This window comes from Hylobates moloch, unplaced genomic scaffold, assembly GCF_009828535.3.
Source record: "Hylobates moloch isolate HMO894 unplaced genomic scaffold, HMol_V3 SCAFFOLD_5, whole genome shotgun sequence".
NCBI classification, from domain to species: domain Eukaryota; kingdom Metazoa; phylum Chordata; class Mammalia; order Primates; family Hylobatidae; genus Hylobates; species Hylobates moloch.
Window position 1 is genome coordinate 22,580,007 of NW_026652280.1, and position 22,059 is coordinate 22,602,065.

At 39.2% G+C, this 22,059-nt stretch overlaps 1 protein-coding gene across 4 annotated transcripts in view; it reads right to left on the minus strand.

The window, feature by feature from the left end:
* Window positions 1-1,161: 1,161 nt before the first annotated feature.
* The window catches only part of WDR7 (WD repeat domain 7), a 376,679-nt gene continuing 355,781 nt past the window's right edge, over window positions 1,162-22,059 (minus strand). For all 4 annotated transcript variants that reach the window (XM_032152211.2, XM_032152210.2, XM_058438305.1 and 1 more), the window contains 2 exons: window positions 9,731-9,835; window positions 1,162-3,946 (listed from right to left, as the gene is read on the minus strand). In XM_032152211.2, the coding sequence (XP_032008102.1) occupies window positions 3,743-3,946; window positions 9,731-9,835 (309 nt within the window). In that variant the 3' untranslated portion in view covers window positions 1,162-3,742. The remainder of the gene's footprint in view (window positions 3,947-9,730; window positions 9,836-22,059) is intronic.

The following is a 22,059-nucleotide window of genomic DNA, read 5'->3' on the forward strand; positions in this document are numbered from 1 at the left end:
TCAATGTTCACACAGTTGTGAGCTTGGTTCATTAAGAGGACAATTACAAGCACAAAACTCTTTGTAGTCTTTTTTTTTTTTAACAGCAAAAAGAACTGAACATCTAATTTTTGAAATTCTTCTGGCTTTTCTTTTTGACCTTTGGTATTTGTATGTACTGACGATCTCTAAACCATTGCACAAAAACACCTTGAAGTGTCAGGCTTTAAAAATGAGTCTTCTTTTCTCTTTCTCCTGCGCAGCTTGGATTATCTTGGCCTTGTCAAAATACATTCTCTAGTTAGAGGGTAGAAATATTTCCCTCCTGGCTCCAAAGTATTGATTTTCTTCAACACTCAGCTCTGTCAGTCAGCCGAAGGGGTGAAAGGTGAAAGTTCACCCAGCACTGCTTGGCTTTACCTTCCTATTAATGTCACACCCTGTCCACATTTGATCAGTTTATGTGATCACTGATCATATAGAACTGTTACTGCCCCTATTTTCCCTATAAGAATACATTTAAGTCACGAGATGTTACAACATTTCCTGGGGCCCACAGTGGGCATTTAATAGGGCCAAAGATGCCTCAGACCACTCCTGGAATGTTCACAGAATTCTTATAGCAAATTATACTGTTACATGATGATTGACTCAATTCAAGCTTTTGTGTTCTTAACTGAAATAATTAAGAGAAAAGTACATTCACTACTTACACATAACCCTCTATGAGCAGTAAGGACCTATTTTATTATTCTTGATTTTTCTGAAAACCAATTATACCCTTTACCTCAGGGATTCAAATTCGACTCCAAACTGAGTGTGAAATGCAATGAACTTAATGATCTCAGCCTAGCTCCCGAGAGGCAGCCAACCCATGCCATCCAATCTGACAAGATATGATTTGGTGCCATTAACAGTCTATTTGGGAGCATGTAGAGTAGAGATAAAGCAACAGGCATGCAACGCCCTTGCCCAAACCACAGAGGGTGCCAGTGAGTTTCTGGAGGCAGAGTTTCTGTACTTCTGCTCTACTGTCCTCTAGGAATAAGTTGCCTTTTCCCAAGCCAGCTCTCCAGGGAAATGAATGATTAGAGGCAGCAGGGCTAGGGGAGCATACGGATTTCAACTGAGGATGTTTAAGATGAGTGAACACTGGAAAAGGTAATATTGTGAGAAAAACAGTTTTCAATACAATTGTTTTATTTAACACACATATGTACACAGGAACATTCAGCACACATAGAGTCTATTAAGTGGAATCATTAAGAAATGTCTGGAGAGGCAGACATTTTAATTCACTCGCTGTACGCAGGGAGTTCAATCATTACATTTTCATACAGGTGTCACATCATGTCATCTTTTGCTTGTAAATTACCAATGAAGCCACATATGTCTCTACATATACAAGGACAGGTCCAAATACAGTGCCAATGAAATCAATAAAACATTAAAGGTGTACGCTGGGATGACAATGCAGAGTTGACCTCAGTGCTGAGAAGTCTAAGCTGGGATGAAGTTTGGGACTGTGGCTATTAAAATAGCCAAGGAGAGATTTATGTTAACAAGAATGCAGATATTAGTTTAGCAGTTAGAGATGACCGTCTAATCATCAAACATCATCCACCCCAGGGTTTTGCAGCCACAGCTTTCTACTGGCCTTGGTTGCCTGCGCAGACAGAACACGTGAAAGGCCGACCCACGCTTATGACCCAGGGCTGTTGCTCCTCTGGGCCCCCTGGCTTTGTTCTCAACCTTCGTGGCGGTGGGAGCCATCCGTGTGTTTGCGGCAGGCTGCCTACCGCCCTCACACCTCTTTCCTGATACACAGAATATTTTTGTTAAAGAAAATGCTAAGGTATACATTTGCCTCATCATTCCAAATAGAGATGTAGTCTACAATAAATTAATTTCCATTTAAGTTCATAAAGTAAACATATGTTGGGTATAGAGAAGACTCTGGACCCACTGGAAAACAAAGTGAGCCTTTTAGTTTACCTTACATTTCTCTAGCTATGCCAAACACAACAGCACGTTCACCAAACAAATAAAGTCTACACTGTATAGGTCTTTGTTTCTTCCTTGGAAACTACATATATAATCTTTATAAATACAATGTACATGCATGTGCCTAAATTCACTTTTGAAAGAATACCCAACTCTAAAACCAAGGAACAGTATAGATTTGCCGTCAATGGAAATAACATCATATCAATATGAAAGAGATGATCTAATGGTCTTAATTTCTTAATATGTTCTTTAAAAATCTGTTTCAGTGAAATAACCAATGTTTGTTCCTAGACCTTGATCCTACTTTTTTATATATTAGATAAACTCTGACAATCTAAACTTTTAAGACTAAATTCTCCCATTATCATTTTGGTTCCTTTGTAAACTTCACATATTTTCTCTGAATTTAACAAATAATTTTCTATTTTTGCATGTAATAAATGATTTTGCCCAACTAACCAACCAATTAACAATTAGGCAACCAAACAACCCCTCACAAGTATATACAGATCAAGGTTAGAAACAATTCATACAAAATATTATTCTATTTTTTCATTATTATGAGCTAGAACCAGCACAATCTGACATAAGAAGAAAGTGATCTAGTTAAAGCTTACTTAGAAGCATAATGAACACCCTCACTGCAATGTCTGCTGAAATAAATTGAGAGCCACACATTTTTATATACACTCCTGAACATTTGTGCCATAGTTATTATTTTCCAGAATACTTGTTTAAAAGAAATACCTTATTAGCTTTCCTTTAGTTGATCAGTAGTAGTTTGAAGGCTGAATTATAATAATTTCATAACTGACATATGCCACACATATGGGAACTACAGGATTGCAAGGTTTCCAGGGGAAAGGGGTAAGCTCTTTCTTCAACAGGATCTGTAGCAGTAGATAGGAGAGTCTTCATTTTCGGTACACGCTATGCTTCTGAACTTGGCTCTTTATCACAAAAGTCCCTTCAAGAGATTAGTTACAGTGACTGGATAATTACATTAACTAGATCATAGGGAGTGATTATTTTTATTTTAAACTACTAAATATATTATCATTTAAGCAAGAGATGAGCACTTCAGAAGGCTGTCTGGAAAACATTTTCTACAAGGAAAATATTTTTGTGTACATAATTAATCATGAATCTCAAATTGGTTAGCTGTTGATAAAGAAGGCGGTAGCTAAACCCTAGGAAATTGGATTGAGTAATTTCCTAGCAATCACCAGAAGAAAAGAACATGTAAACACAGAATCTTTTTGGTAAACAATATTTTAGGAAATTCAAAGGGCAATAATTTCAATCATGAGGACTGCCACATGACCTCAACACCCAGTGCCAGAACGGCCAGATTGAAGCAGCACTTCAGAGGTGGGGTTGAGATGGCTAAAAATGCTGATCTGGGCTGGGAGTGCAATCACAGTGTTTATTGATTTTTGTGCTTCTGTTGCACCAAGCAACAAGAGCGTTCCCAGGAACCGCTGGCTTTCCCTGCCCATCTCTGGCAGGGAAAAACTACCTGGTGACAAGATGGCCACATCCTGCAGAGCATGTGTGCGTGCCTCCGAATTGATAGATGGCACGAGCGGGTTCTGCCCCCCGAGAAGCATGCACAAGTGACAAGACCTGGCCGCGCCCCTAGACGGCACTGGGGTGGGCAGGCCCCTGGGAATAATCTGGTGTGAGGAAGGACAGAGCAACATCGGCTTGGATAATTTACAGAACTAAAACGCAGTCACGGCGGCAGGCAGCAGCGCTAGACCATGAAGCGGTGCTCCTTCCCGTCATGGGCCATGAGGATGACGTTGCGGTTGGAAGTCCAGATGAGCCGGGCCAGCTTGAGGGCATTGTGGGAGCCGGGGGACGCAGGCTGCACAGGGGGCACCTGGTAGGTTTTAATGCAGCGCAGCTGAGGTGCGGAGTTCAGCATGCCGATGCTTCCCAGCAGTGATGTGTTCATCTGGAGGGACAGGAGAGCACATGTGTCACTTGAACAGTCCTCTCCCTTTCCCTATCACAGAGACTGGGTCGATCTCTTCTGGCCACTTTCTCCTCCATCATGGTTATTCTCCTTCACCTGAGCTTGTTCTTAACCTCAAAAGTTCCTTTCAGTGTGCTTGGAATTGTTCTGATGCTGTTACAGTAAATGCAGAAATCTAGAGGAATTTTATGGGGGTAGAACCTGACAACAGGAGAGTCCATGGATCTTTAGGAAGAGAGCTAAATTATAGCTCTTAATGGTTCATTTAGACAACACAGGTATTTGGAAATTGTGGATATTTAAAACTGAAGACTTTCATGTTCTTTACAATGCTAACTGCACTCCCTGAAGGATGAGTCAGCAAAGACAAGTTTTGGGATTTGTAATTAGTTCAAGAAAAGGAAGCAAAGTTAAGCAGTAGATAGAGTGACAATTTACTGGATCAAATAAAGCTCAAGACTCCCTTCCACCCCCATTTCCCACCTACTAATACCTTCACTCTTCACTTGCTTTTTAAAAACTCGCTTTCTGGAAAGCTCTTGCTTCTTATAAAGTGCAGAACCAGAATCAATTTCATCTCAACACAATGTCTGTTCCTCACTGTTTTGCTATCATACTAAGGAGAGGCTGCTGTTAATATTTTATTGACAATGCCTTTTTATCAATTGATGATTTCTGCTTTTTGGCAGTTTTTCTGGATTTAAATTTTAGGTTTTCTTAATCTACCCACATAAATGAAAAATAACATGAAAATTATGATTCATGAACAACTATGCATTCAGGTTGAAGTACTAAATATTGAATGGTAGGTGTCTAAGTGAACTGTTTCCTAAGCAACTGAGTCTGAAGATTTATTTAGATTCTAAATATTACTTAAAATATTTTCAATAGCATCGTGTGTGCTATTATAATATCACACGGAAAGAATACTGAAAATCTGGAAAGCAGCCTCGGAAATAACACTTTTTCTTTGTACTAATTTTCATTTCCAATGCTTCTCTCCAGTATAACCTCCATCTCAATGTGTAAGATCCTAGAGATTTGCATGAAGCATGCAGATTATGATCCAACATCTACAAATGGTTGATCCATGAAACTCTGGCAAATCCTAGGACATTTAAGATGTGTTATCACTGACATCATCCCCTGCATGTGGATCAGTGCAAAACACAAGCCATTCCTTTTTCTAGCCCTTCTCAGCAGCAGGATGGTGTCAGAGGGCGTAAATCATGGCATCTCTAGCAGAGTGCGTGCAGGCTCCACTGACATTTTCACAATTTAAATCATCTTGAGTAATAACCCTTTTAAGATGACTAATGTTACTGATTTTCCTGCATTAATAATAGCGCTGAACACAACACAGAGGTGAAAAAAAATCACTAGTGTACGAGGTCACATTTTAAAACCAAATGTATGGTTATTGTTAACTCTTTCCGTTAAAGTTTGGTTCCTGTTTCCAGCCAGGCAGTTCCTTACTGTCACCCTTTCAGAAGCCTGTTTCTTTGCTTCCTTCTCTCCTTTTCCCAAAAACTTCACAAAAGATAAAAATCAATGCCTTATTGCTTTCTTGGATGTTCCCAAATAGTTAATATAAATAATGATGATGAGCTTGATTTGATAGATCCAAATGACCCAGAAGATTGCTGGTTAACATTAACTGGCATCAACAGGCGTAGTGTGTTTTAGAAAAAATCTAATTTCTCAGTTGATAAATAACTACAAGGTATTTTTCATTCTTTATAGATTTTCTATGACTATATGTACCAAGCTTGACTTCTGCTGGTAACTCAAAATGCAAGGGGCATATAATGCTCAGATGCTTCCTTATTTTTAATTCCTCTCTTCAAATTTAGCCACGAACAAAAAATGGGTTGAGAGCTAAACATGAAAAGGGAGAGAATATCTCATGGGAATACTCTAGATGTAAAGATTTTAGAAAAGGCCATTACAACTGGGTTCCTCTTATAACCTGAGCCATCCCTACTTTGATAAATGCCTTTGGTCGGGTCAAATAGCCTTCCTGGCTGAGAACAGGGATATGTGAAATTCTATAAGGGACATAACATGTGGGACAATAGAGACCCCCATGTTCACTAAAATTCATTGCTCAAGATCATCCTTTCCCTATGACCTCTTCAAATTTGGCATGAATGTGAAGTATTATAGTAACAGTATTAATTTTTCCAACAAACTCAGACAAATGACTCTCTCTGAAACAACTAACAATTTTGTTATTCAATATTAATGTTTTCTTGAACAGCGACTGGCTACAAACGATGCTCAAGTAAGGACATCTGGAGCCCTGAATGAATGAAAACTATGTGGAGTTATGAGATTTGGTAACATTCACTTTTTCCTGATTGCAAAAGATAGTAAATACTCATTGTGGAAAATTCGAATAATAAAGAAAAGTACAAAAAGGAAAGCAAAAAAACCCTGAAATATCTTTTCCCAAAGACAGTCATTGTTAAAATTTTGGTAAACAACCTTCCAGACCTCCACATATACATAAAGATGAAGAGAAGCAGAGTTAATAAATTTTATATAAACAAGCTTATATTAAAATGTAGTTTCATAATTTGCCTTTTTGTTCAACAAAATGCTGATGGCAGTCTTCTCTTGTCAATGACTATAGATTTACATGATTCCTTTTAAATGGCTGAATAGTATTCTACTATACAATGGAGTAAATAAAAATAAACGAAACCAGTATCTACTTAATTTATTATCAGCATTTCTGAAAGAGGATATTTGCTGGACAGTGGTGGTAAGATTTGGGTGAGAGAATTGTGACTGTATTTCATTACCAAACTCCTCCTCTTGCTCAAATACCAATGGATACAGAGAAGTGAAATATTCAAATTGTAGAAAATGGGGTTACAAAATCAAAGGGCTTGAATGACTGCCAAATTACATCATTTGACAGATGAGAATGTAAATTCACTCAAATGTAACTTTGGCTTTTTTCATCCCTTCAAAAATAAATGCTTCACAAAACTGGTTCTGTGAAGATTATTTTCTGAACACACAGAAACACAGCTATAATTCATCACAACAGGAAATGTTTTAATGCTATTCCCAATGTAAGTAATGCTGCACACAGACCTTACTAAGTCTCACTTGAGTAATTATCCAACCAATATTTCTCATTAACACTCATTTCTCAGCAAAGATTTTAATAGCTGATAGCTTTAGTAAGGTTCTGTATTAATAAGACTTCATTAACTTTTCAAAATATATTACAGTACACTTACTGGAATAATATAAAAGTATTCTGATACATCATTACAACGAAACAACATGTATCTAAATAAATCAGCAAAGCCCATTTGGGGAGAGCAGCAGTAGATCTAATACAGTTTTTTGGACTCTTTTTAATTCAAATAAGACAACTACACTTCTGGAAGAGATTTCATTGCATTTTCCTGAGAAAGCTGAAAGGACTTGTTTTTGCGTCTTCCATTAAAATTTCAAGACTGAGTTTGGTATAACACAAACATCAAGAAACGGGCTGTACGTTAAATTCCAACATTGGTTTTAGAGGCAAGAATGACCCGGGTGTTGCCTGGGCTGCTTTGGCTCTGGCACATGCAGATAACAGGAAGCAGCCCTTGGAGTAGGTGAGCTTGTGGATTAAGGACAGGTGCTGCAGCCCCACTGTGTGCAAAGCCATGTGTCCAGGCACACAGATGTGAGTGTGCTTGGCAAAGCCCAGAGTCAACAGCAGGAGGCTTTAGAGAGGAACTGGAAGACGAAAAGATGTTACCTGAAAAGGAAGCCATCTAATAAACGAGCTTGATTTCTAGGTGAAACTGAAAAGGAAGCCATTCAATAAACGAGCTTGATCTCTAAGTGAAAAGGATGTTACCCATAATCCCATCAGTGACCTGGGCAGTAATTTTGATATAAATAGAAAAATATTCAAGGAAGGGATGAGCATATCCAAATAAAACCTTGAAGATCTAAGGGGGAAAAGATAATTTACCATTTAGAAAATTCCATTTAAAATACTCCTGAAAATACCGGGAAAAGTTTCAAATCTGGCTAATACGTGAGGTATTTCTTATATAAGAAATTATGTTTTCTTAGCAGAAAGAAAGTTGGAAAAAAGAGATGTTTTGTTTGTTTATTCCAAAGAAGAAACCCTGGACAGAACACAGGTTTCTGGCAAGCACGGACCCATGACTTACTGATCTGTGTCTCTACTGCACAGGCCAGTACCTACCACTCAGACATCCAATAAATGTGGAATGAGTGGAGCTTTATATAAATATTCCTCCAAGATCCCAAGAGAACAGGAAATAAAAGAAAATTTGTATGAAGGTACAGCTGACATAATAGAGGCCATTGAGTTAGACATGAGCTGCGGAGGGACCCCAAAAAAATCAGTAGGTAAAATCCTTAAAGAACCACTGCTGCAAAAGCCCAGTTTCTGGACACCCAACGGAATCACTGTGGAATTTCAGGAGTGGAAAACACCAGTGCTGTGGTTACTCACTGGGAAAATGAGGGCTGGGTGAGATCTCTGATAAAGGGAGTTTAATATGAGCGAATTAAGATGCTGGAGATATATTCTGGAAGAAAGGCTAATGAGAAACTGAAAAACTAAATTAGGTAAAAGTAGAAGAAGTCTGTGACAGATTTTGAAGTTGTCATGCTTTAATATCATGTTGTTAATTAAGTGATTTATTGTATCCATTTTACATTTTATTATCTATTGATTTTTTTCAACTATCACCCAGTTGTGCTGAAGCCTTGTTTAAACTTTTATTTTGTTTTGTTTTAGCTTTCAAAGCAATAAACTGAATCTCATAAAACATACTGGCATTCTAAGAAAATAAAGGTAACAACAAAATTTTAGATCAACTTTTTTGGGGGTGTTGGTAATGTTTAATTTCTTGGTAATTTTCAGGACTAAAAGAGTAAGGTAATTAAAAAGAAGATGGGATAGCAATTAAGCAGTGAGGATAAAACATATTCTGTTGCCAAAATTAGTTGCTCAAAATTAATGTTCATTTTATTCAGAATTAAACATATGCATTCTCATGAACTGCTTACCAAAGACTATGTGAGATCTTAAGAAATGTTTTGAACGGTTTAAGAATTATGAGTATTATGTGGGAAATTCAGAATGCAAAGAAAAATGAGATAATTATAAAAGGGACATGAGGTGAACACTAGGAAAACACCTTATTATCCTATGCCCTACGCCCTGTTAGAGTCACAGACCCAGGCACCTTGTGTGAAGGCCTCGTGTAAATGAATAGCTGAAGCCAGCGAGGCTTCTCCTGCCCGATTCCTCTCAGGCCAGGCCCTCAAACATGCCAGCCCTTGCTCACGGCTACTTGTGCACCTGTGCCCCCTTCTTAACCACCCACACCTCCTGACCCACCCTGAACACCCAGCCCTTTCTCCACATCACTCAAACCTCAGCTTAGGTGTCACTTCCTCTGAAAAGCCTTCCCACAACCTTATTCTCAGGCTCCCCTGGGACCATAATTGCTTGCTTATTTATGTATGTCTACTTCAGACTGCAAGCTCCATGAGAGCAGATGCCCCTCTTTCCAGATTGCTAATTGTATTCTCAGCACCCTGCATGCTAGTGCCTGGCACATCATCAGCAATCAATACAGACTGGATGTTTGCTGCAAGGAGGGAGGGAGGACAGGAAGGAGGGCCGGCAGGTAGGCTCAACAGGAAGGCTTACTACCAAAGGCATATCACGCAGTATATGCTTTAAGACCCTGGAGCATCTACTCTTACCTGCCAAAAAGAAATGTGGCTGTCAGTGTTTGAGTAGGTGGCAAGATATCTTCCATCAGGAGCAAAAGCCACTGCAGTGATTGGTCCCTTGTGTCCATGGATTGTCTAAAATAAAATTCAGATATCATGAATGATAAGCATTCCACAGGACAATTACAAGTACACACACAAATGCATTCAATGTTGAACAAGTTATGTCACAAGTATCAGATGCTGTTATCTTCTTTGTTTATAAAATCAGCTTAGAAAAATAAGCAAAGCAACCGATGTTCTCTCATTGCGGGAACTCTCCAAGAGCTTCAATCTTGTTCTGAGGTGTCCACCTGCCTCCTAGTTGGGAGGGCAGCGTGAGCCCAAAGAAAAATAATATATTAACAGGCAAACCAATGTGCTAATTCATTTATGTCCACCACAGGGAAGAATTTTACAATTAGTTAGAAAGGTAAGAAACTGATCACCAAAAGTATCCACAAACTTTGCTCATCTGAAATAAAAAACAATCAAAGCTGTGTTATAAAAATCCCTGTTCTGGAAGGAGTTAAAGACTATAATTTCATCTCCTTAATAATTATACACTGCTCATGCTTTATGTTTCATTTTCTACCAATAACACTGTATTTAAATGCATATAGCTGCAATTAGTAAATATACATCCACACACATGTGGGAGGTTTGGGCACACACATAAATCAAATACCATTAAAAACAAGTTAGCAGGGATAGTTTTGAACCTCTGCCAAATAGCTATCATTGATTTAACCATAAATAATAAAAAGGAAGCTGTATTTTAGACTAGGTCTTTGATAGAAGGTCCCTCCTAATAAAAACAATACTCAAGTCTGATGATATTAATAATTACAGAAGACACTGGATACTAAGCAAATTAGCATAATATTGTATTAACCTTCCTGTACTGAACTATTAAAAACCATACCTCTGCCACAATAACCAATATTCAATCTGGCTTACAAGCTGTAGGTTGGTCTCTTCCCTTTGTCTAGAAAGGAATAGGAAATGTGTGCCCTTAAACTAAGAAAATTCAGGACAGATTTGCTTCCAGTTGTCATTTTTGATAAAGAATTGTGAGCCCTGAGTCTCAGTGGGAGCATCAGGCTTGTTATGTGTTTCGGCCCATAGGTACTGTACATTTCAGAAGATTTTTTTCATACTACATATCTGAATGCCTAAGATGAAGAAGAAGAGGGAAAACAGGGGTAGGGACACAAGCACATTCCTTGCTGCCTTTGCATTCTGTCTTTTCTTGTCATTAGACTTTCAAGGGACTGTGGTGTCCCAAATAACACTTGTTTTCTAATACTTAAAAAAAAAGTTATGTTGGTATAGAACTGGGCTCTGGGGAGGTAGAGAGCACTGATGTGAGCCAGACTTCCTGGGTTTGCATGTGAACTCCACTACGTACTAACTGTGGAACCTAAGGCCACGTTATTTAAGGAACTTAACATCTCAGAGTACCCATGTTTGTAAAGTAGGAACGATGGTGATGATAATGATAATATCTAACTCAAAGAGCTTTGTAAAGGTTAAATGAGGTAATACAGAGCGTTCTGCACAATGCATGGCACATAACAATTCAATACTTTTAATATTTTTGTTACTCCTGCTTGGAGATGACCAGACACATATAAACAGTTATGTAACTCAATCACTTGAGTACACCATTCAATGAACCCTTCTCCAAAACTATGCCTTAATCACATATCTCAGATTCAGCATCATGTAGCATACCAGGTTGCCTACAAACACAGACTTCAGACTGTGGCATTTGATTAAATAGATGTGATTACTCATGATGCTGGCCCATAAATGTACTAATTTAAGAAATGGAGTACACTTGCTGCATAATTATCACAAGAAACCAGCTTAACATCAACTATTCTGGAATGAGAATCACTCAGGCAGGAAAAAAGCCTTTAACCAATTAAATCGGAAAAAGTGGTCCGTTCCCACTTACTAGGTCAATCAGCTCATTGGGAAAGCATTTTTAACTGTTTTTTAAAATCAAGATGCAGTTCTGCTAAAAGTCTGAAATTCTATTGGGCCAATCTGAGGCCACTTTATGGTAAAGACAGTAGGACAATAAGGCCTTGACTTAGAGGCTACAAACTCAAAACCCTTAACCTGAAATTAGATAATAGAAGTGTTTGCTTTGGCCTGCAAAAGTGCAAAAAACAAATTTTTTCAGCCCGTCTTTCTAACTGATCAGATCTTATGTAAAATCAAGATTTCCAGCCTCTCCTGAAAAACTGGAGGATGGGGCAATACTGGGCCTCTGTTCACATGTGGCAGCATCAGCCAGGGCTGAGTGGTGGTGAGCACTTCAGCCTGAGCATGTACTCTTCACTTCACCAGTCCAGCACTGACACAAAAGAAGACCTGTGTACCAGGCTGCCCAGCTCACTTATTTCCCACCTGGTCCCTCCCGGCATTTAATGCAACCTTTCTATTACAAATATTTGATTCAAAGTTCAAAGTTTCTTCCATGCTCTGCGATCCTAATATCCATCTAAAACTGTGAGTAGATTAAAAGTTCTTCTAAGAAAAACTGGTCCTTCTTGAAAGCCCCCAAAGCCCAACTCTGTGTAGAGGTGGACTGAGCCTCCTTCTGGAGATTGGGCCCCTCAATTTCAAAACAGAATGCCAAGGCTTCCTCCTTCAGATTAGCATCCTTCCTTAATCAGCAACCAGAAGGTTGCTTCAGTAAGTCAGAGAACATAACAGTAAGCAGGCTATAAACCACCAGGTCCAAAGGATGTTACAACCCAGTGGACACATTCACACCCCTTTCTTTGAGGCTAGCAAGTTAGCTTTTCGTAAAAGTAGTAAAACAGACTCACTAGGACCATATTTGCTCCTTCAGAACAGTCTTCTCTAAATATGCCATTTTTTGTCTTCCTCTGGCGAGTATTTAAAACATCCACGTGAAGGGTACTTCTTTTCAGCTGAAGACACTGACCATTGTTATTTAAGTGTCTCTCGAAGATTTTGGGAAATAAGTTCAGCCTGGAATTTTCTGCTGGGAAAATGTTTGTCTTTCCAGATAAATTTGTTGCTTTCATTTATCATGTAACAATAATTACATAACCTAACACTGGCTTGCTTTACTGCCAGGAAACTTAGAACTAAATTTATGCTCATTCTATATATATCAAGTAATAAATACTTCCTCCTACTCATTTTACTCATCACTGTTCCGTTTTCATTTGTTGTTGTTGAAGTTCTGTCATATACTGAGTTTAACTTTCTTGAAAGTCTTCTTTGGACAAAGGGGGACTACATCTTGGATCAGAACATCACACACACACACACAGCATGACTTGGATAAGAACATCACACACACATGCACACACACACACAGCATGATGCTGCTAGGTGCCCCATAGGGCTGGCTTTTTAAAGCAACCTAAAGAAAAACCACAGAGTGCTGACTGCAGCTGACAGACAGACCTGCTGTCTCGTAAGAGCAAGTACTGCTCAAGCAGTGCAGGGAAGTTCGCTGTTTTAAATGGCTTGGTACATCTGGTGAGTTCATTACAATCTCAGCCTGAGAGGTGCTTCAGCCCTCACTGTAATGGAAATGTTGCCATTGTCTTTTGTTCAGACTCTCCGAACTTCTAAGATCTGTGCAGGCACCACCTGAACTGACTTTAACCTCTACACTGGCATTAGAGATGCAGCTGTGTGGATCGCACAGAACTTGTAAGTGCTTTGTGATGGGGCGGATTGGATGGTTTGGGTCTCAAATGCTAGACCCTGAAGAACATTTTCCAAAAAACAAACAAGTTTCAACATAAAAAGAGGTTTGGTAGACTTTTTATATGTGAATGAGTATCATATCATGCCTTGTTAAATTTTTAGTCAAAGAAATTGCTGTCTTGAAAAGACAGAAATGGAATATAGAGAAATTAATCAAATTCAGGAAGTGCTACGAACAATTAAAAAAAATCAAGCAATTATTCCTAGCAGGAGACAGACTGTTGAACTGTTAAACACCCCCACCCCTTTTTCTCATTAAAGAAAAGGAACTGGGAAGCAGAATAATGAACAATACTTAATGTACCCAACAGTTTTTAACATACATTTTCAATGTACTCTGCAAAGAAATATAATTAACCCAGTTGTACAGAGAAGGAAACAGAAATGAGAATTTCTAAAATGACTTGGTCAGTGTCAACAAAAGCCATGACTTTCTAGAATATTCTCTTTAAAACTGCTCTTACATGGTCAGCTTCCAAATGACAAGTTTGGGACTTGAAACCAACCCACTTTGAGGCTGAATAAAATTAAAGAGAACATCTTATGTTTATTTGTAGGTCTCATCATTTTTTTCTTTAAGGGGGAACACAAAATCCTATCTAAATTTTCTTAATTTTAACATAAATTATGAAAACAAGATTTCCAAAAGTAGGTAAGATTTCCCTATCATAAATACCAGCACAAGGAAAAGATTCATAAAGTACTGACCCATGTATTTTGTATAACATTTAGTAACATAAACTGGAAAAATGCAGGAGCGTGGACTCAACCTTGATGGCCCCCAAGGTCTTGAGGGGCTGAGAGGGAAGCAGCTGGTGTGGCTGTGGGCTTCTCAGGAAGCAACGTGGCTGACTTTAGATTAAGTCAAGCAGTTGCAATTTGAGGGGCGCTTGAAAGATCTGCTGAGCCGAAATACATCCTCCCCAGTTGGCTGCATGTGGCCTCTGAAATCTCGAAAAACACAATTATGACTTCACCTGAGGCATTTTCCCTAGAATGTGCTCTGGCAGAGGGCAAACAGGACAAGCTTGTTTTCATGAGGTACAAGCATGGCAGATGCCCTGACTCTAGGGTGAGCCTGAATGAAGTGTCTGTGTGTGTATGGAGGCAGGGAATACGTGAGACAGGCCAGAAATTCAAGGCAGCCAGTGCCTCAGAAATGAGGAAGAACTCTCAAAAGGAGAGGCAATACCAAAGACCTGCAAATACCTACATCTTCCCAGTGCTGCTCCCACTTAATGATACCCAGCAACGCCAAGTGAGGTGCAGCGGGTGCTTGTAGCACTCATCGTACGTTTGGTATCTCTCTCATATTAACAGCAGCTGAAGTCAGAAAAGGGCAGCTAAGGAGGGGGAACCAGGCTCTGATTTGCATGCCTTTCTGACATCCCAATACAGGAGCCCATAGATTTCATGGCTGGCTGGCAGGGAGGTAACTGCTCAAGGCAGAGAGAAGACAAAGACATCGCTCTGACTGACAGCTCTGTTAGGCAAGGGAAAGGCTCATCAAAAAAGAGCCATTTCAAAAGAGTTCAAAAGTTAAGAATTAATTATGTTCCAGGAAAAAAAAAAATCCCCCTTCTTTTCTCCCAAGCAATCAATTTGTGAAAATTTTATTAGATATTTAAGGTTCATCTGCTCAAGGAAACAAATTATAGATTCAACAAATAATTTAGGCAGATAATAACACCATTAAAAAATAGATAATCTCATCTATGGCCGATTAGAAGGCTCAAGTCCAATTTAATTATCACGATGAACTCAGCCTTCTCAAGTCTGTTTGTGCATAGGCTCTTAAGACCACATGGTGTTGCCAAGAACACTGAAAGGTCACCCATTCTGCTGTGTGTGTGGACAGGGCTACGGTGAAGCAGGTCAGACAGATGAAAATCTATTCTGTTTTCAAATATCTCCAGAGAAAGATTCCCACATCTCCCCTGAGGACCCTTTTCAGTGTTTAACAACGTGTGCTGTCAGGAAATTTTTCCTTATATCAAATCTAAATCCAAAACACTGCAGTTGAAGCTTGATTCCTCTGGTCCTGGCCTCAGTAGAGATGGAGAACAGCTGGTGACCAATCTTAGTGTGACAGCCTTTTAAAAGCTTGAGGACTGTTGCAGCAACCTGCCCCCTCTTTTACTTAATTTTTGTTTTCAGGATTAAAAAAAAAAAAAATCCCAGTGACTATAACCTTTCCTATCAGGTCTTATTTCTCAACTTTTTAATAATTTCAGTGGCTTTTCCTTAAACTCTCTCCAAGCTTTCCAATCAAGACATCTTAGAGTTGGATGGTATCTTTGAGGTCACCTTATTCAACTACATCTCATGATGTGGAATTTCTTTTCTTTTTTTTTTTTTTTGAGACAGAGTTTCACTCTTGTTGCCCAGGCTGGAGTGCAATGGCACGATCTCGGCTCACTGCAACCTCCACCTCCCAGGTTCAAGTGATTCTCCTGCCTCAGCCTCCCGAGTAGCTGGGATTATAGGCACCCACCAACCTCCTGGCGAATTTTTTGTATTTTTAGTAGAGACGGGGTTTCTCCATGTTGGTCAGGCTGGTCTCGAACTCCTGACCTCAGGTGATCCACCCACCTCAGCCTCCCAAAGTGCTGGGATTACAGGTGTGAGCACCTGGCCTCAAGATGTGGAATTTCTTTTATTCCTTTTCTTTTCTTTTTTTTTTTTTTTTTGAGATGGAGTCTTACTCCGTCACCTAGGCTGGAATGCAGAGTGCAATGGCACGATCTTGGCTCACTGCAACCTCCGCCTCCAAGGTTCAAGTGATTCTCCTGCCTCAGCCTCCCAAGTAGCTGGGATTACAGGTGCATGCCATGATGCCCAGCTAATTTTTGTATTTTTAGTGGAGACAGGGTTTCCCCATGTTGGCCAGGCTGGTCTCGAACTCCTGACCCCAAGTGATCCACCTGCCTTGGCCTCTCAAAGGGCTGGGATTATAGGCGTGAACCACTGTGCCCGGCCAAGATTTCAAACCAGACTGAGTACTGGAATTAGGAGATCAGATGTCATTACAGTTTCTCATAACACTACGCAGCCTGGTCAGCATATGCTTATTTTATCAGAAAACGGCAATTGTGGCTGATGATCACCATTAAAAGATAATTTACTAGAACTCCTTGAAAAGGAAAAACTCATACAGTTGTTGCCATGCAGATGGCTGACATCTGAAGTGCTCCCCGTTATCTTTAGGAGAGTGAGATGTGCACACCTAAGCCAATGGACAGAGTCTTGGGGCTGCAGAAACATCTTGAGAGGCATCCACTGACAAAAACCCAGATGATCAGCCACCTCCTGCTCTAAAGCCTCTTCTACCACTTTCCAAAATACATTAGTACTCATTTTGCACCCTGTTTATTTTCATTAAACATGTACTCCCATTCATTTATTGCTCATTAACTCTCTTCTATTTCTTTCTTCTCCAATTTACTAATTCTCAACACTTATATCATATCACCTGGGTGCTTAAAGAGGTTAGTTTCTGTCTCGCCATTGGGTCTTGATAAAATTGCATCATATAACTTAATACTTTAATTTAAAACAAAAAGTGGATTTAGCAAAGGTCAACTATAAAACAGCTGTTGTCATCCTTGAAATAAATTTTAAGATTGTACATGGAAGGGTAAACATGCATTACTATGCTATACCACAGAACAGCGGTCCTCAACCCCTGGACCATGGACTGGTACCGGTCCATGGCCTGTTAAGAACCAGGCCATATAGCAGGAGGGTGGGTGACAGGTAAGCAAGCCTCTGCCTCCTGTCAGGTCAGTGGCAGTATTAGATTCTCATGGGTGCGCAAACCCTATTGTGAACTGTGCATGCGAGGAATCTAGGTTGTGCCCCACTTATGAGAATCTAACTAATGCCTGATGATCTGAGGAGGAACAGTTTCATCACAAAACCATCCACCCCACTCAGGTCCATGGAAAACTTGTCTTCCATGAAACTGGTCCCTGCTGCCAAAAAGGTTAGGGATTGTTGCTATAGAGAATCCAAAAAGCATACTAAGAAGGCAAACTTTCGTAGCATGTATGATATGCCAGGTGCTGTTCCAGACACTTTTACATAAACTTTTTAATCTTTACATATCAACCCAATGAGATAAGCAGACTATGTTATTCCCCACCTCATAGATGAGGGGACCGAGGCACAGGGAGGTGCAATAACTTTTTTGGGTTAGAATCCAGGCAGTCTGGTGCCAGAGTCTGCTGCCTCACAGAATACCAGTTAAAAGAAAGCTATGAACTGCTGGATCTTCAAATTTCCGTAGCTTGACTTTCCTACAGCTGAGAAAGTCTTATGTGTATTATACACTAACACTTATAAGTGACTTCCCCACACCAAATAACAAAGACCTTGAGTGATGTCTGGTGGTGCTTGGAGGCTGGGTGCAGCCCCAGCCCAGGCAGCTACAGCAGGGCTGCTTGGAAGCAAGAGCTTGTGGTGGTGCTGGGGCTTGCCTGGGGGAAGTGTCTGTCCCCTCGTTCTGGACAGGCAACAGTCAGCCAGCCCACCTTGCAGACCCTTCTCAATTTCAGGGGACCTCACAGAACCGCTAGACTCCCAACCCCATGTGGCATGGAGGTGGCTTCCACATACACAGGAAGGTCCCTGGATTGGCCCAACCTCCCTTCCTATCCTGGTGCTGTCCTGGTCCACAGCAATCTCCCTTGCCCTGCCATCCCTGTGAGGACGGCTGGGATGACAGCACTGCCTGGGACACATGAAGCCCACTTTCCCAGGGGAGTCCTGCGTCTGTGTGGGGTGAGGCAGGGTCCACTGGCCCACTGCCACAGTGAGGATGAAGAAACACTCTTTTATTTGACCCACCTTCAGGAGTTCAAACCTCTTAAAACAGAGTTGTCCTGGCCTTCTTCACTGGCTAAGAAGGAGGAAGGTACCTGTGTTGATTCCCCCAGACACCCAGGCCAGGTTACAGAGATGGTGGCCCCATTTCTCTCACCAGCAGCCTCCCTCCCTGGTCCTCAGTGCCTGAAGGTTTTCACCCTCCCATCAGCTTGTCTGTACCCCAAAGAGGCAATACTTTCCTACAAGGACCATAAATAAGCACTTTTTAAGTAAAGGATAATTAGAGTTAGGAACCTGTTTCTTTCTCACTTGGGACCCAAAATATAAAAACTAAAAATATCGACCAAAATGGAAGTACATGGTAAATGCAATCCTAAAACTCTCTAGTATTGAAAAGAGCTCAGCTTTTCTTATTGGGTGTACTATCTCCTATAGTCTACGCACATAAGTCTAGATGCATTAGAGATGCAGCTGTGCGGATCGCACAGAACTTGTAAGTGGTTTGTGATGGGGTGGATTGATCAACATTTACAGTGCAAGGAATGAAGTGGAATCAGATAAGCGTAGATGGCAAATTAGTCTGAAGACAGACCATAAAGGGCCCCGTGATTTTCTGTGAATATGCACTGTGAACACATATTTAACATAAGGATTCTTAAATCCAACAATCATAATATTTTTAAAAATATTTACTGAAAGATATCGTGGGATATCGTGGGATCCAAATCATTACATTTTGCATATAATTTAACTTTGAAAATATAGCTATTTAATACTAGATTAATCCCTGAACATTGTGCTATTTATGGAGATCAAAAACCTGAGTAACAACATGGTTTTGTTCATTCTATATTTAGAAAGTGTGTTTGAGTTTTGAGTAACAAAATGGTGAATAACTAGATCACTCTCTCTGAGTAATTAGAGAGTGCTTTCTAAACGGTTAACTACCATGTTCAAAAAGTAGCAACATTTCCTTTGGATTGAGGCAGATCTAAAAGCAAAATGTCCTTTTTTGTATTTTTTTAGTATAAATTCTATTTCAAACATAGCGTTAGTCTTAAACTGATAATAGTTTTGTTTTGGAATGCTTAGATTTATAAAAGTTCTTTATGAATTTTAAACACTGAAGAAGCACAAAACACAGAAGGGGTAATTACTGAAGTTCATCCATGTTTAAGTTTGGCTTCTGTGAACACTGTAAAAAATCTATATCAATACATCTCACAAATGCCTCATAAATTTACATCTTCTTTGATTTCTCAACAATTTTCAACAATAGCAAGATGAAACTGCAGTGAAATATCAAGATGTGTAATTTACATAAATGATGTATAAAATTAATGACTGATTTTTTTAAGTCAGGCATCTTTGCACTGATTATTAGAACTGTCTAGAATGTGAACTGCATGACTTTTGATGGCTGCACACTCAAGGACAACAGTGAGTGACCTTGAACAGCAGTGTATAAAAATACATTTATCACTGAAATGGCATGCTGGCTGTCAGTCAATATATGCCTCTCATTTGTTAGGAGGCTCTCCTGCTGTGATTCCCTCATTACAATTTTGCTTTTACTTCCTGGGCAAATGACAACTAGAAAATGAGGCAGTTTCTTTCTTGACCAAACTTAATCCAGAAAAAATGAGCCGACAGCTGCAGCCATTCAAGTGTTACAGAACATTTTACACGTTTGTAAAAGACATGATTATATATTCTAAATATTATATCACTAAATGTGACAGCCAACAAGCTATCTTACTTTCTTAGTCTCTTTTTGCTTATAGAATAGCTTCTTATATCCTCTTCAATCTATTTTTCTAATTAAATAATTTCTGGTGTAGGATGCGATAAACAGTAATTCAGAGACACATTGTGGAAAACATTCTTGGATACTTAACAAAAATGTATGCAGCTAAAGTCTGACTACAGAAATAACTCCTGTCCTACTTTTTATGATAATTATTTTCAATGCACAGTTTACATTTTTCTAGGATGCAAAAATAGGTATTCATTTAGATAATTTATTTGTACTATATGTGTGTTCATATCAATAAAGAAAATTATAGTCACATATAGGTTTAAGTTATGTTTAGTTTTTTTCTGTAAGCATTTTCTGACCCAAAGATTTCTAGTCTGGGTTCAAGACAACTCAGGGCATAGTACATTATCATAGACACTATGAAATTATCACAAAATGCTGAAGATCAAAACAATTTTTCCTTTTATTTAAAAAAATAGATATTATTATAGAAAGCACCTCAGGAGGGGTAAAACAAAGGGAATGAAAACCTGAACAAATAATAAGGTATAGAAATAAACTCCAAAAGTAATGACTGCTCTAATCATGGGTATTTTTGCTTTTCCTTTATTTAACATGGTTAAAGAATTTCGGTTCCAGTGTAGATGGGCCCAGTTTTCTAGTTAGGGTTCATATTTGGGATTCTATATCCAGAAATTTAATATTAGTTCTTAGTAAGGAAACAGATTGAAATACAGGTTAGGCAGATGAACATAAACGTGATGCTAAGAGAAATAAGCTAGACACAAACAATTACATGCTGTATGATTCCATTTATATAAAATCCTTAATCAGGCAAAAACCACAGTGCCAGAAAGATTGGTGATTGTCAGGGGAAGAGGACTGACTGCAAAGGGGCAGAAGGACACTTTTTGGGTAATGGATATGTTCTTATCCTGATTATGGTGGTGGTCACATGGTTGTATACATGTGCTACCACTTATCAAACTGTGCACTTAAAACAAGTGAAGTTATCTCATGTGTATTTTACCTCATTAAGGCAGTTACCTATGCCACATGCACAGAAAAATAGATACATCAGGAAAGAGTGAGTTGTGGGAGCTTCTGTTGCTCCTGCCTGGATCCACTGAGAAATGAACATGCAAAAGGCTCACTATTGAGAGCACAAGGCTAAGGCTGTTCCCCAGAACACATTTTCAAGTTTTCCATCAGGTCTCAACCGACAGTGCTCCCACAATTTCCCTTGGGGAAACTTAACCACAAGCTACCATTTCTTGGTAAGGATGCCTTTCCTGTAAATCTGCTGGGAATGTTCTTTTCCTTGAATTCTTGTTCATCACTCTCTAGTAGATTTGTGTATGCCACAAGTGATATTTATTTTTTTTAAAAATATAAGCTAGACATTTTTGCTTAATTTATATTACTAGCTATTGATTCAGGATTGCTTGTCTAAACCATTCTTAATGTTTTTATTTTTGGGCCCTAAACATAAACTTACCTCTCTTTCTCTCTCTCTCTTTTGTAGAGATGGGGTCTCATGGTTTCACACTATGTTGTCCAGGCTGGTCTCCAACTCCTGGGCTCAACTGATCCTCCCATGTTGGCCTCCTAAAGTGCTGGGATTCACTGTGCATGGCCCTACATTTACATCTCTTATTGTCCACTAATGTTTATATTCAACTGAAAAGCTAAAGAATTTAGAGAAATATTTTTAAAATTCCAGAATCTACAAACCTCTATACGCTAAAGATTCTACACCAGAAATTTATTAAGATCTATATTTAATAAACAGCACAGTCCCGGAATTGACAGTCTTTTACAAGAAGAAAGCTTTTGAACATTTTCTAGAACCACCACTAAACTATAAGAAAATAATACAATCATGCACTTCCTGTGTGCATCACTGCAGAGTTTTAAAAGGGCTTTCCTCTTCTCCGAAGGCTTGTGAGTAGAGAGTAATCAGTTAAAT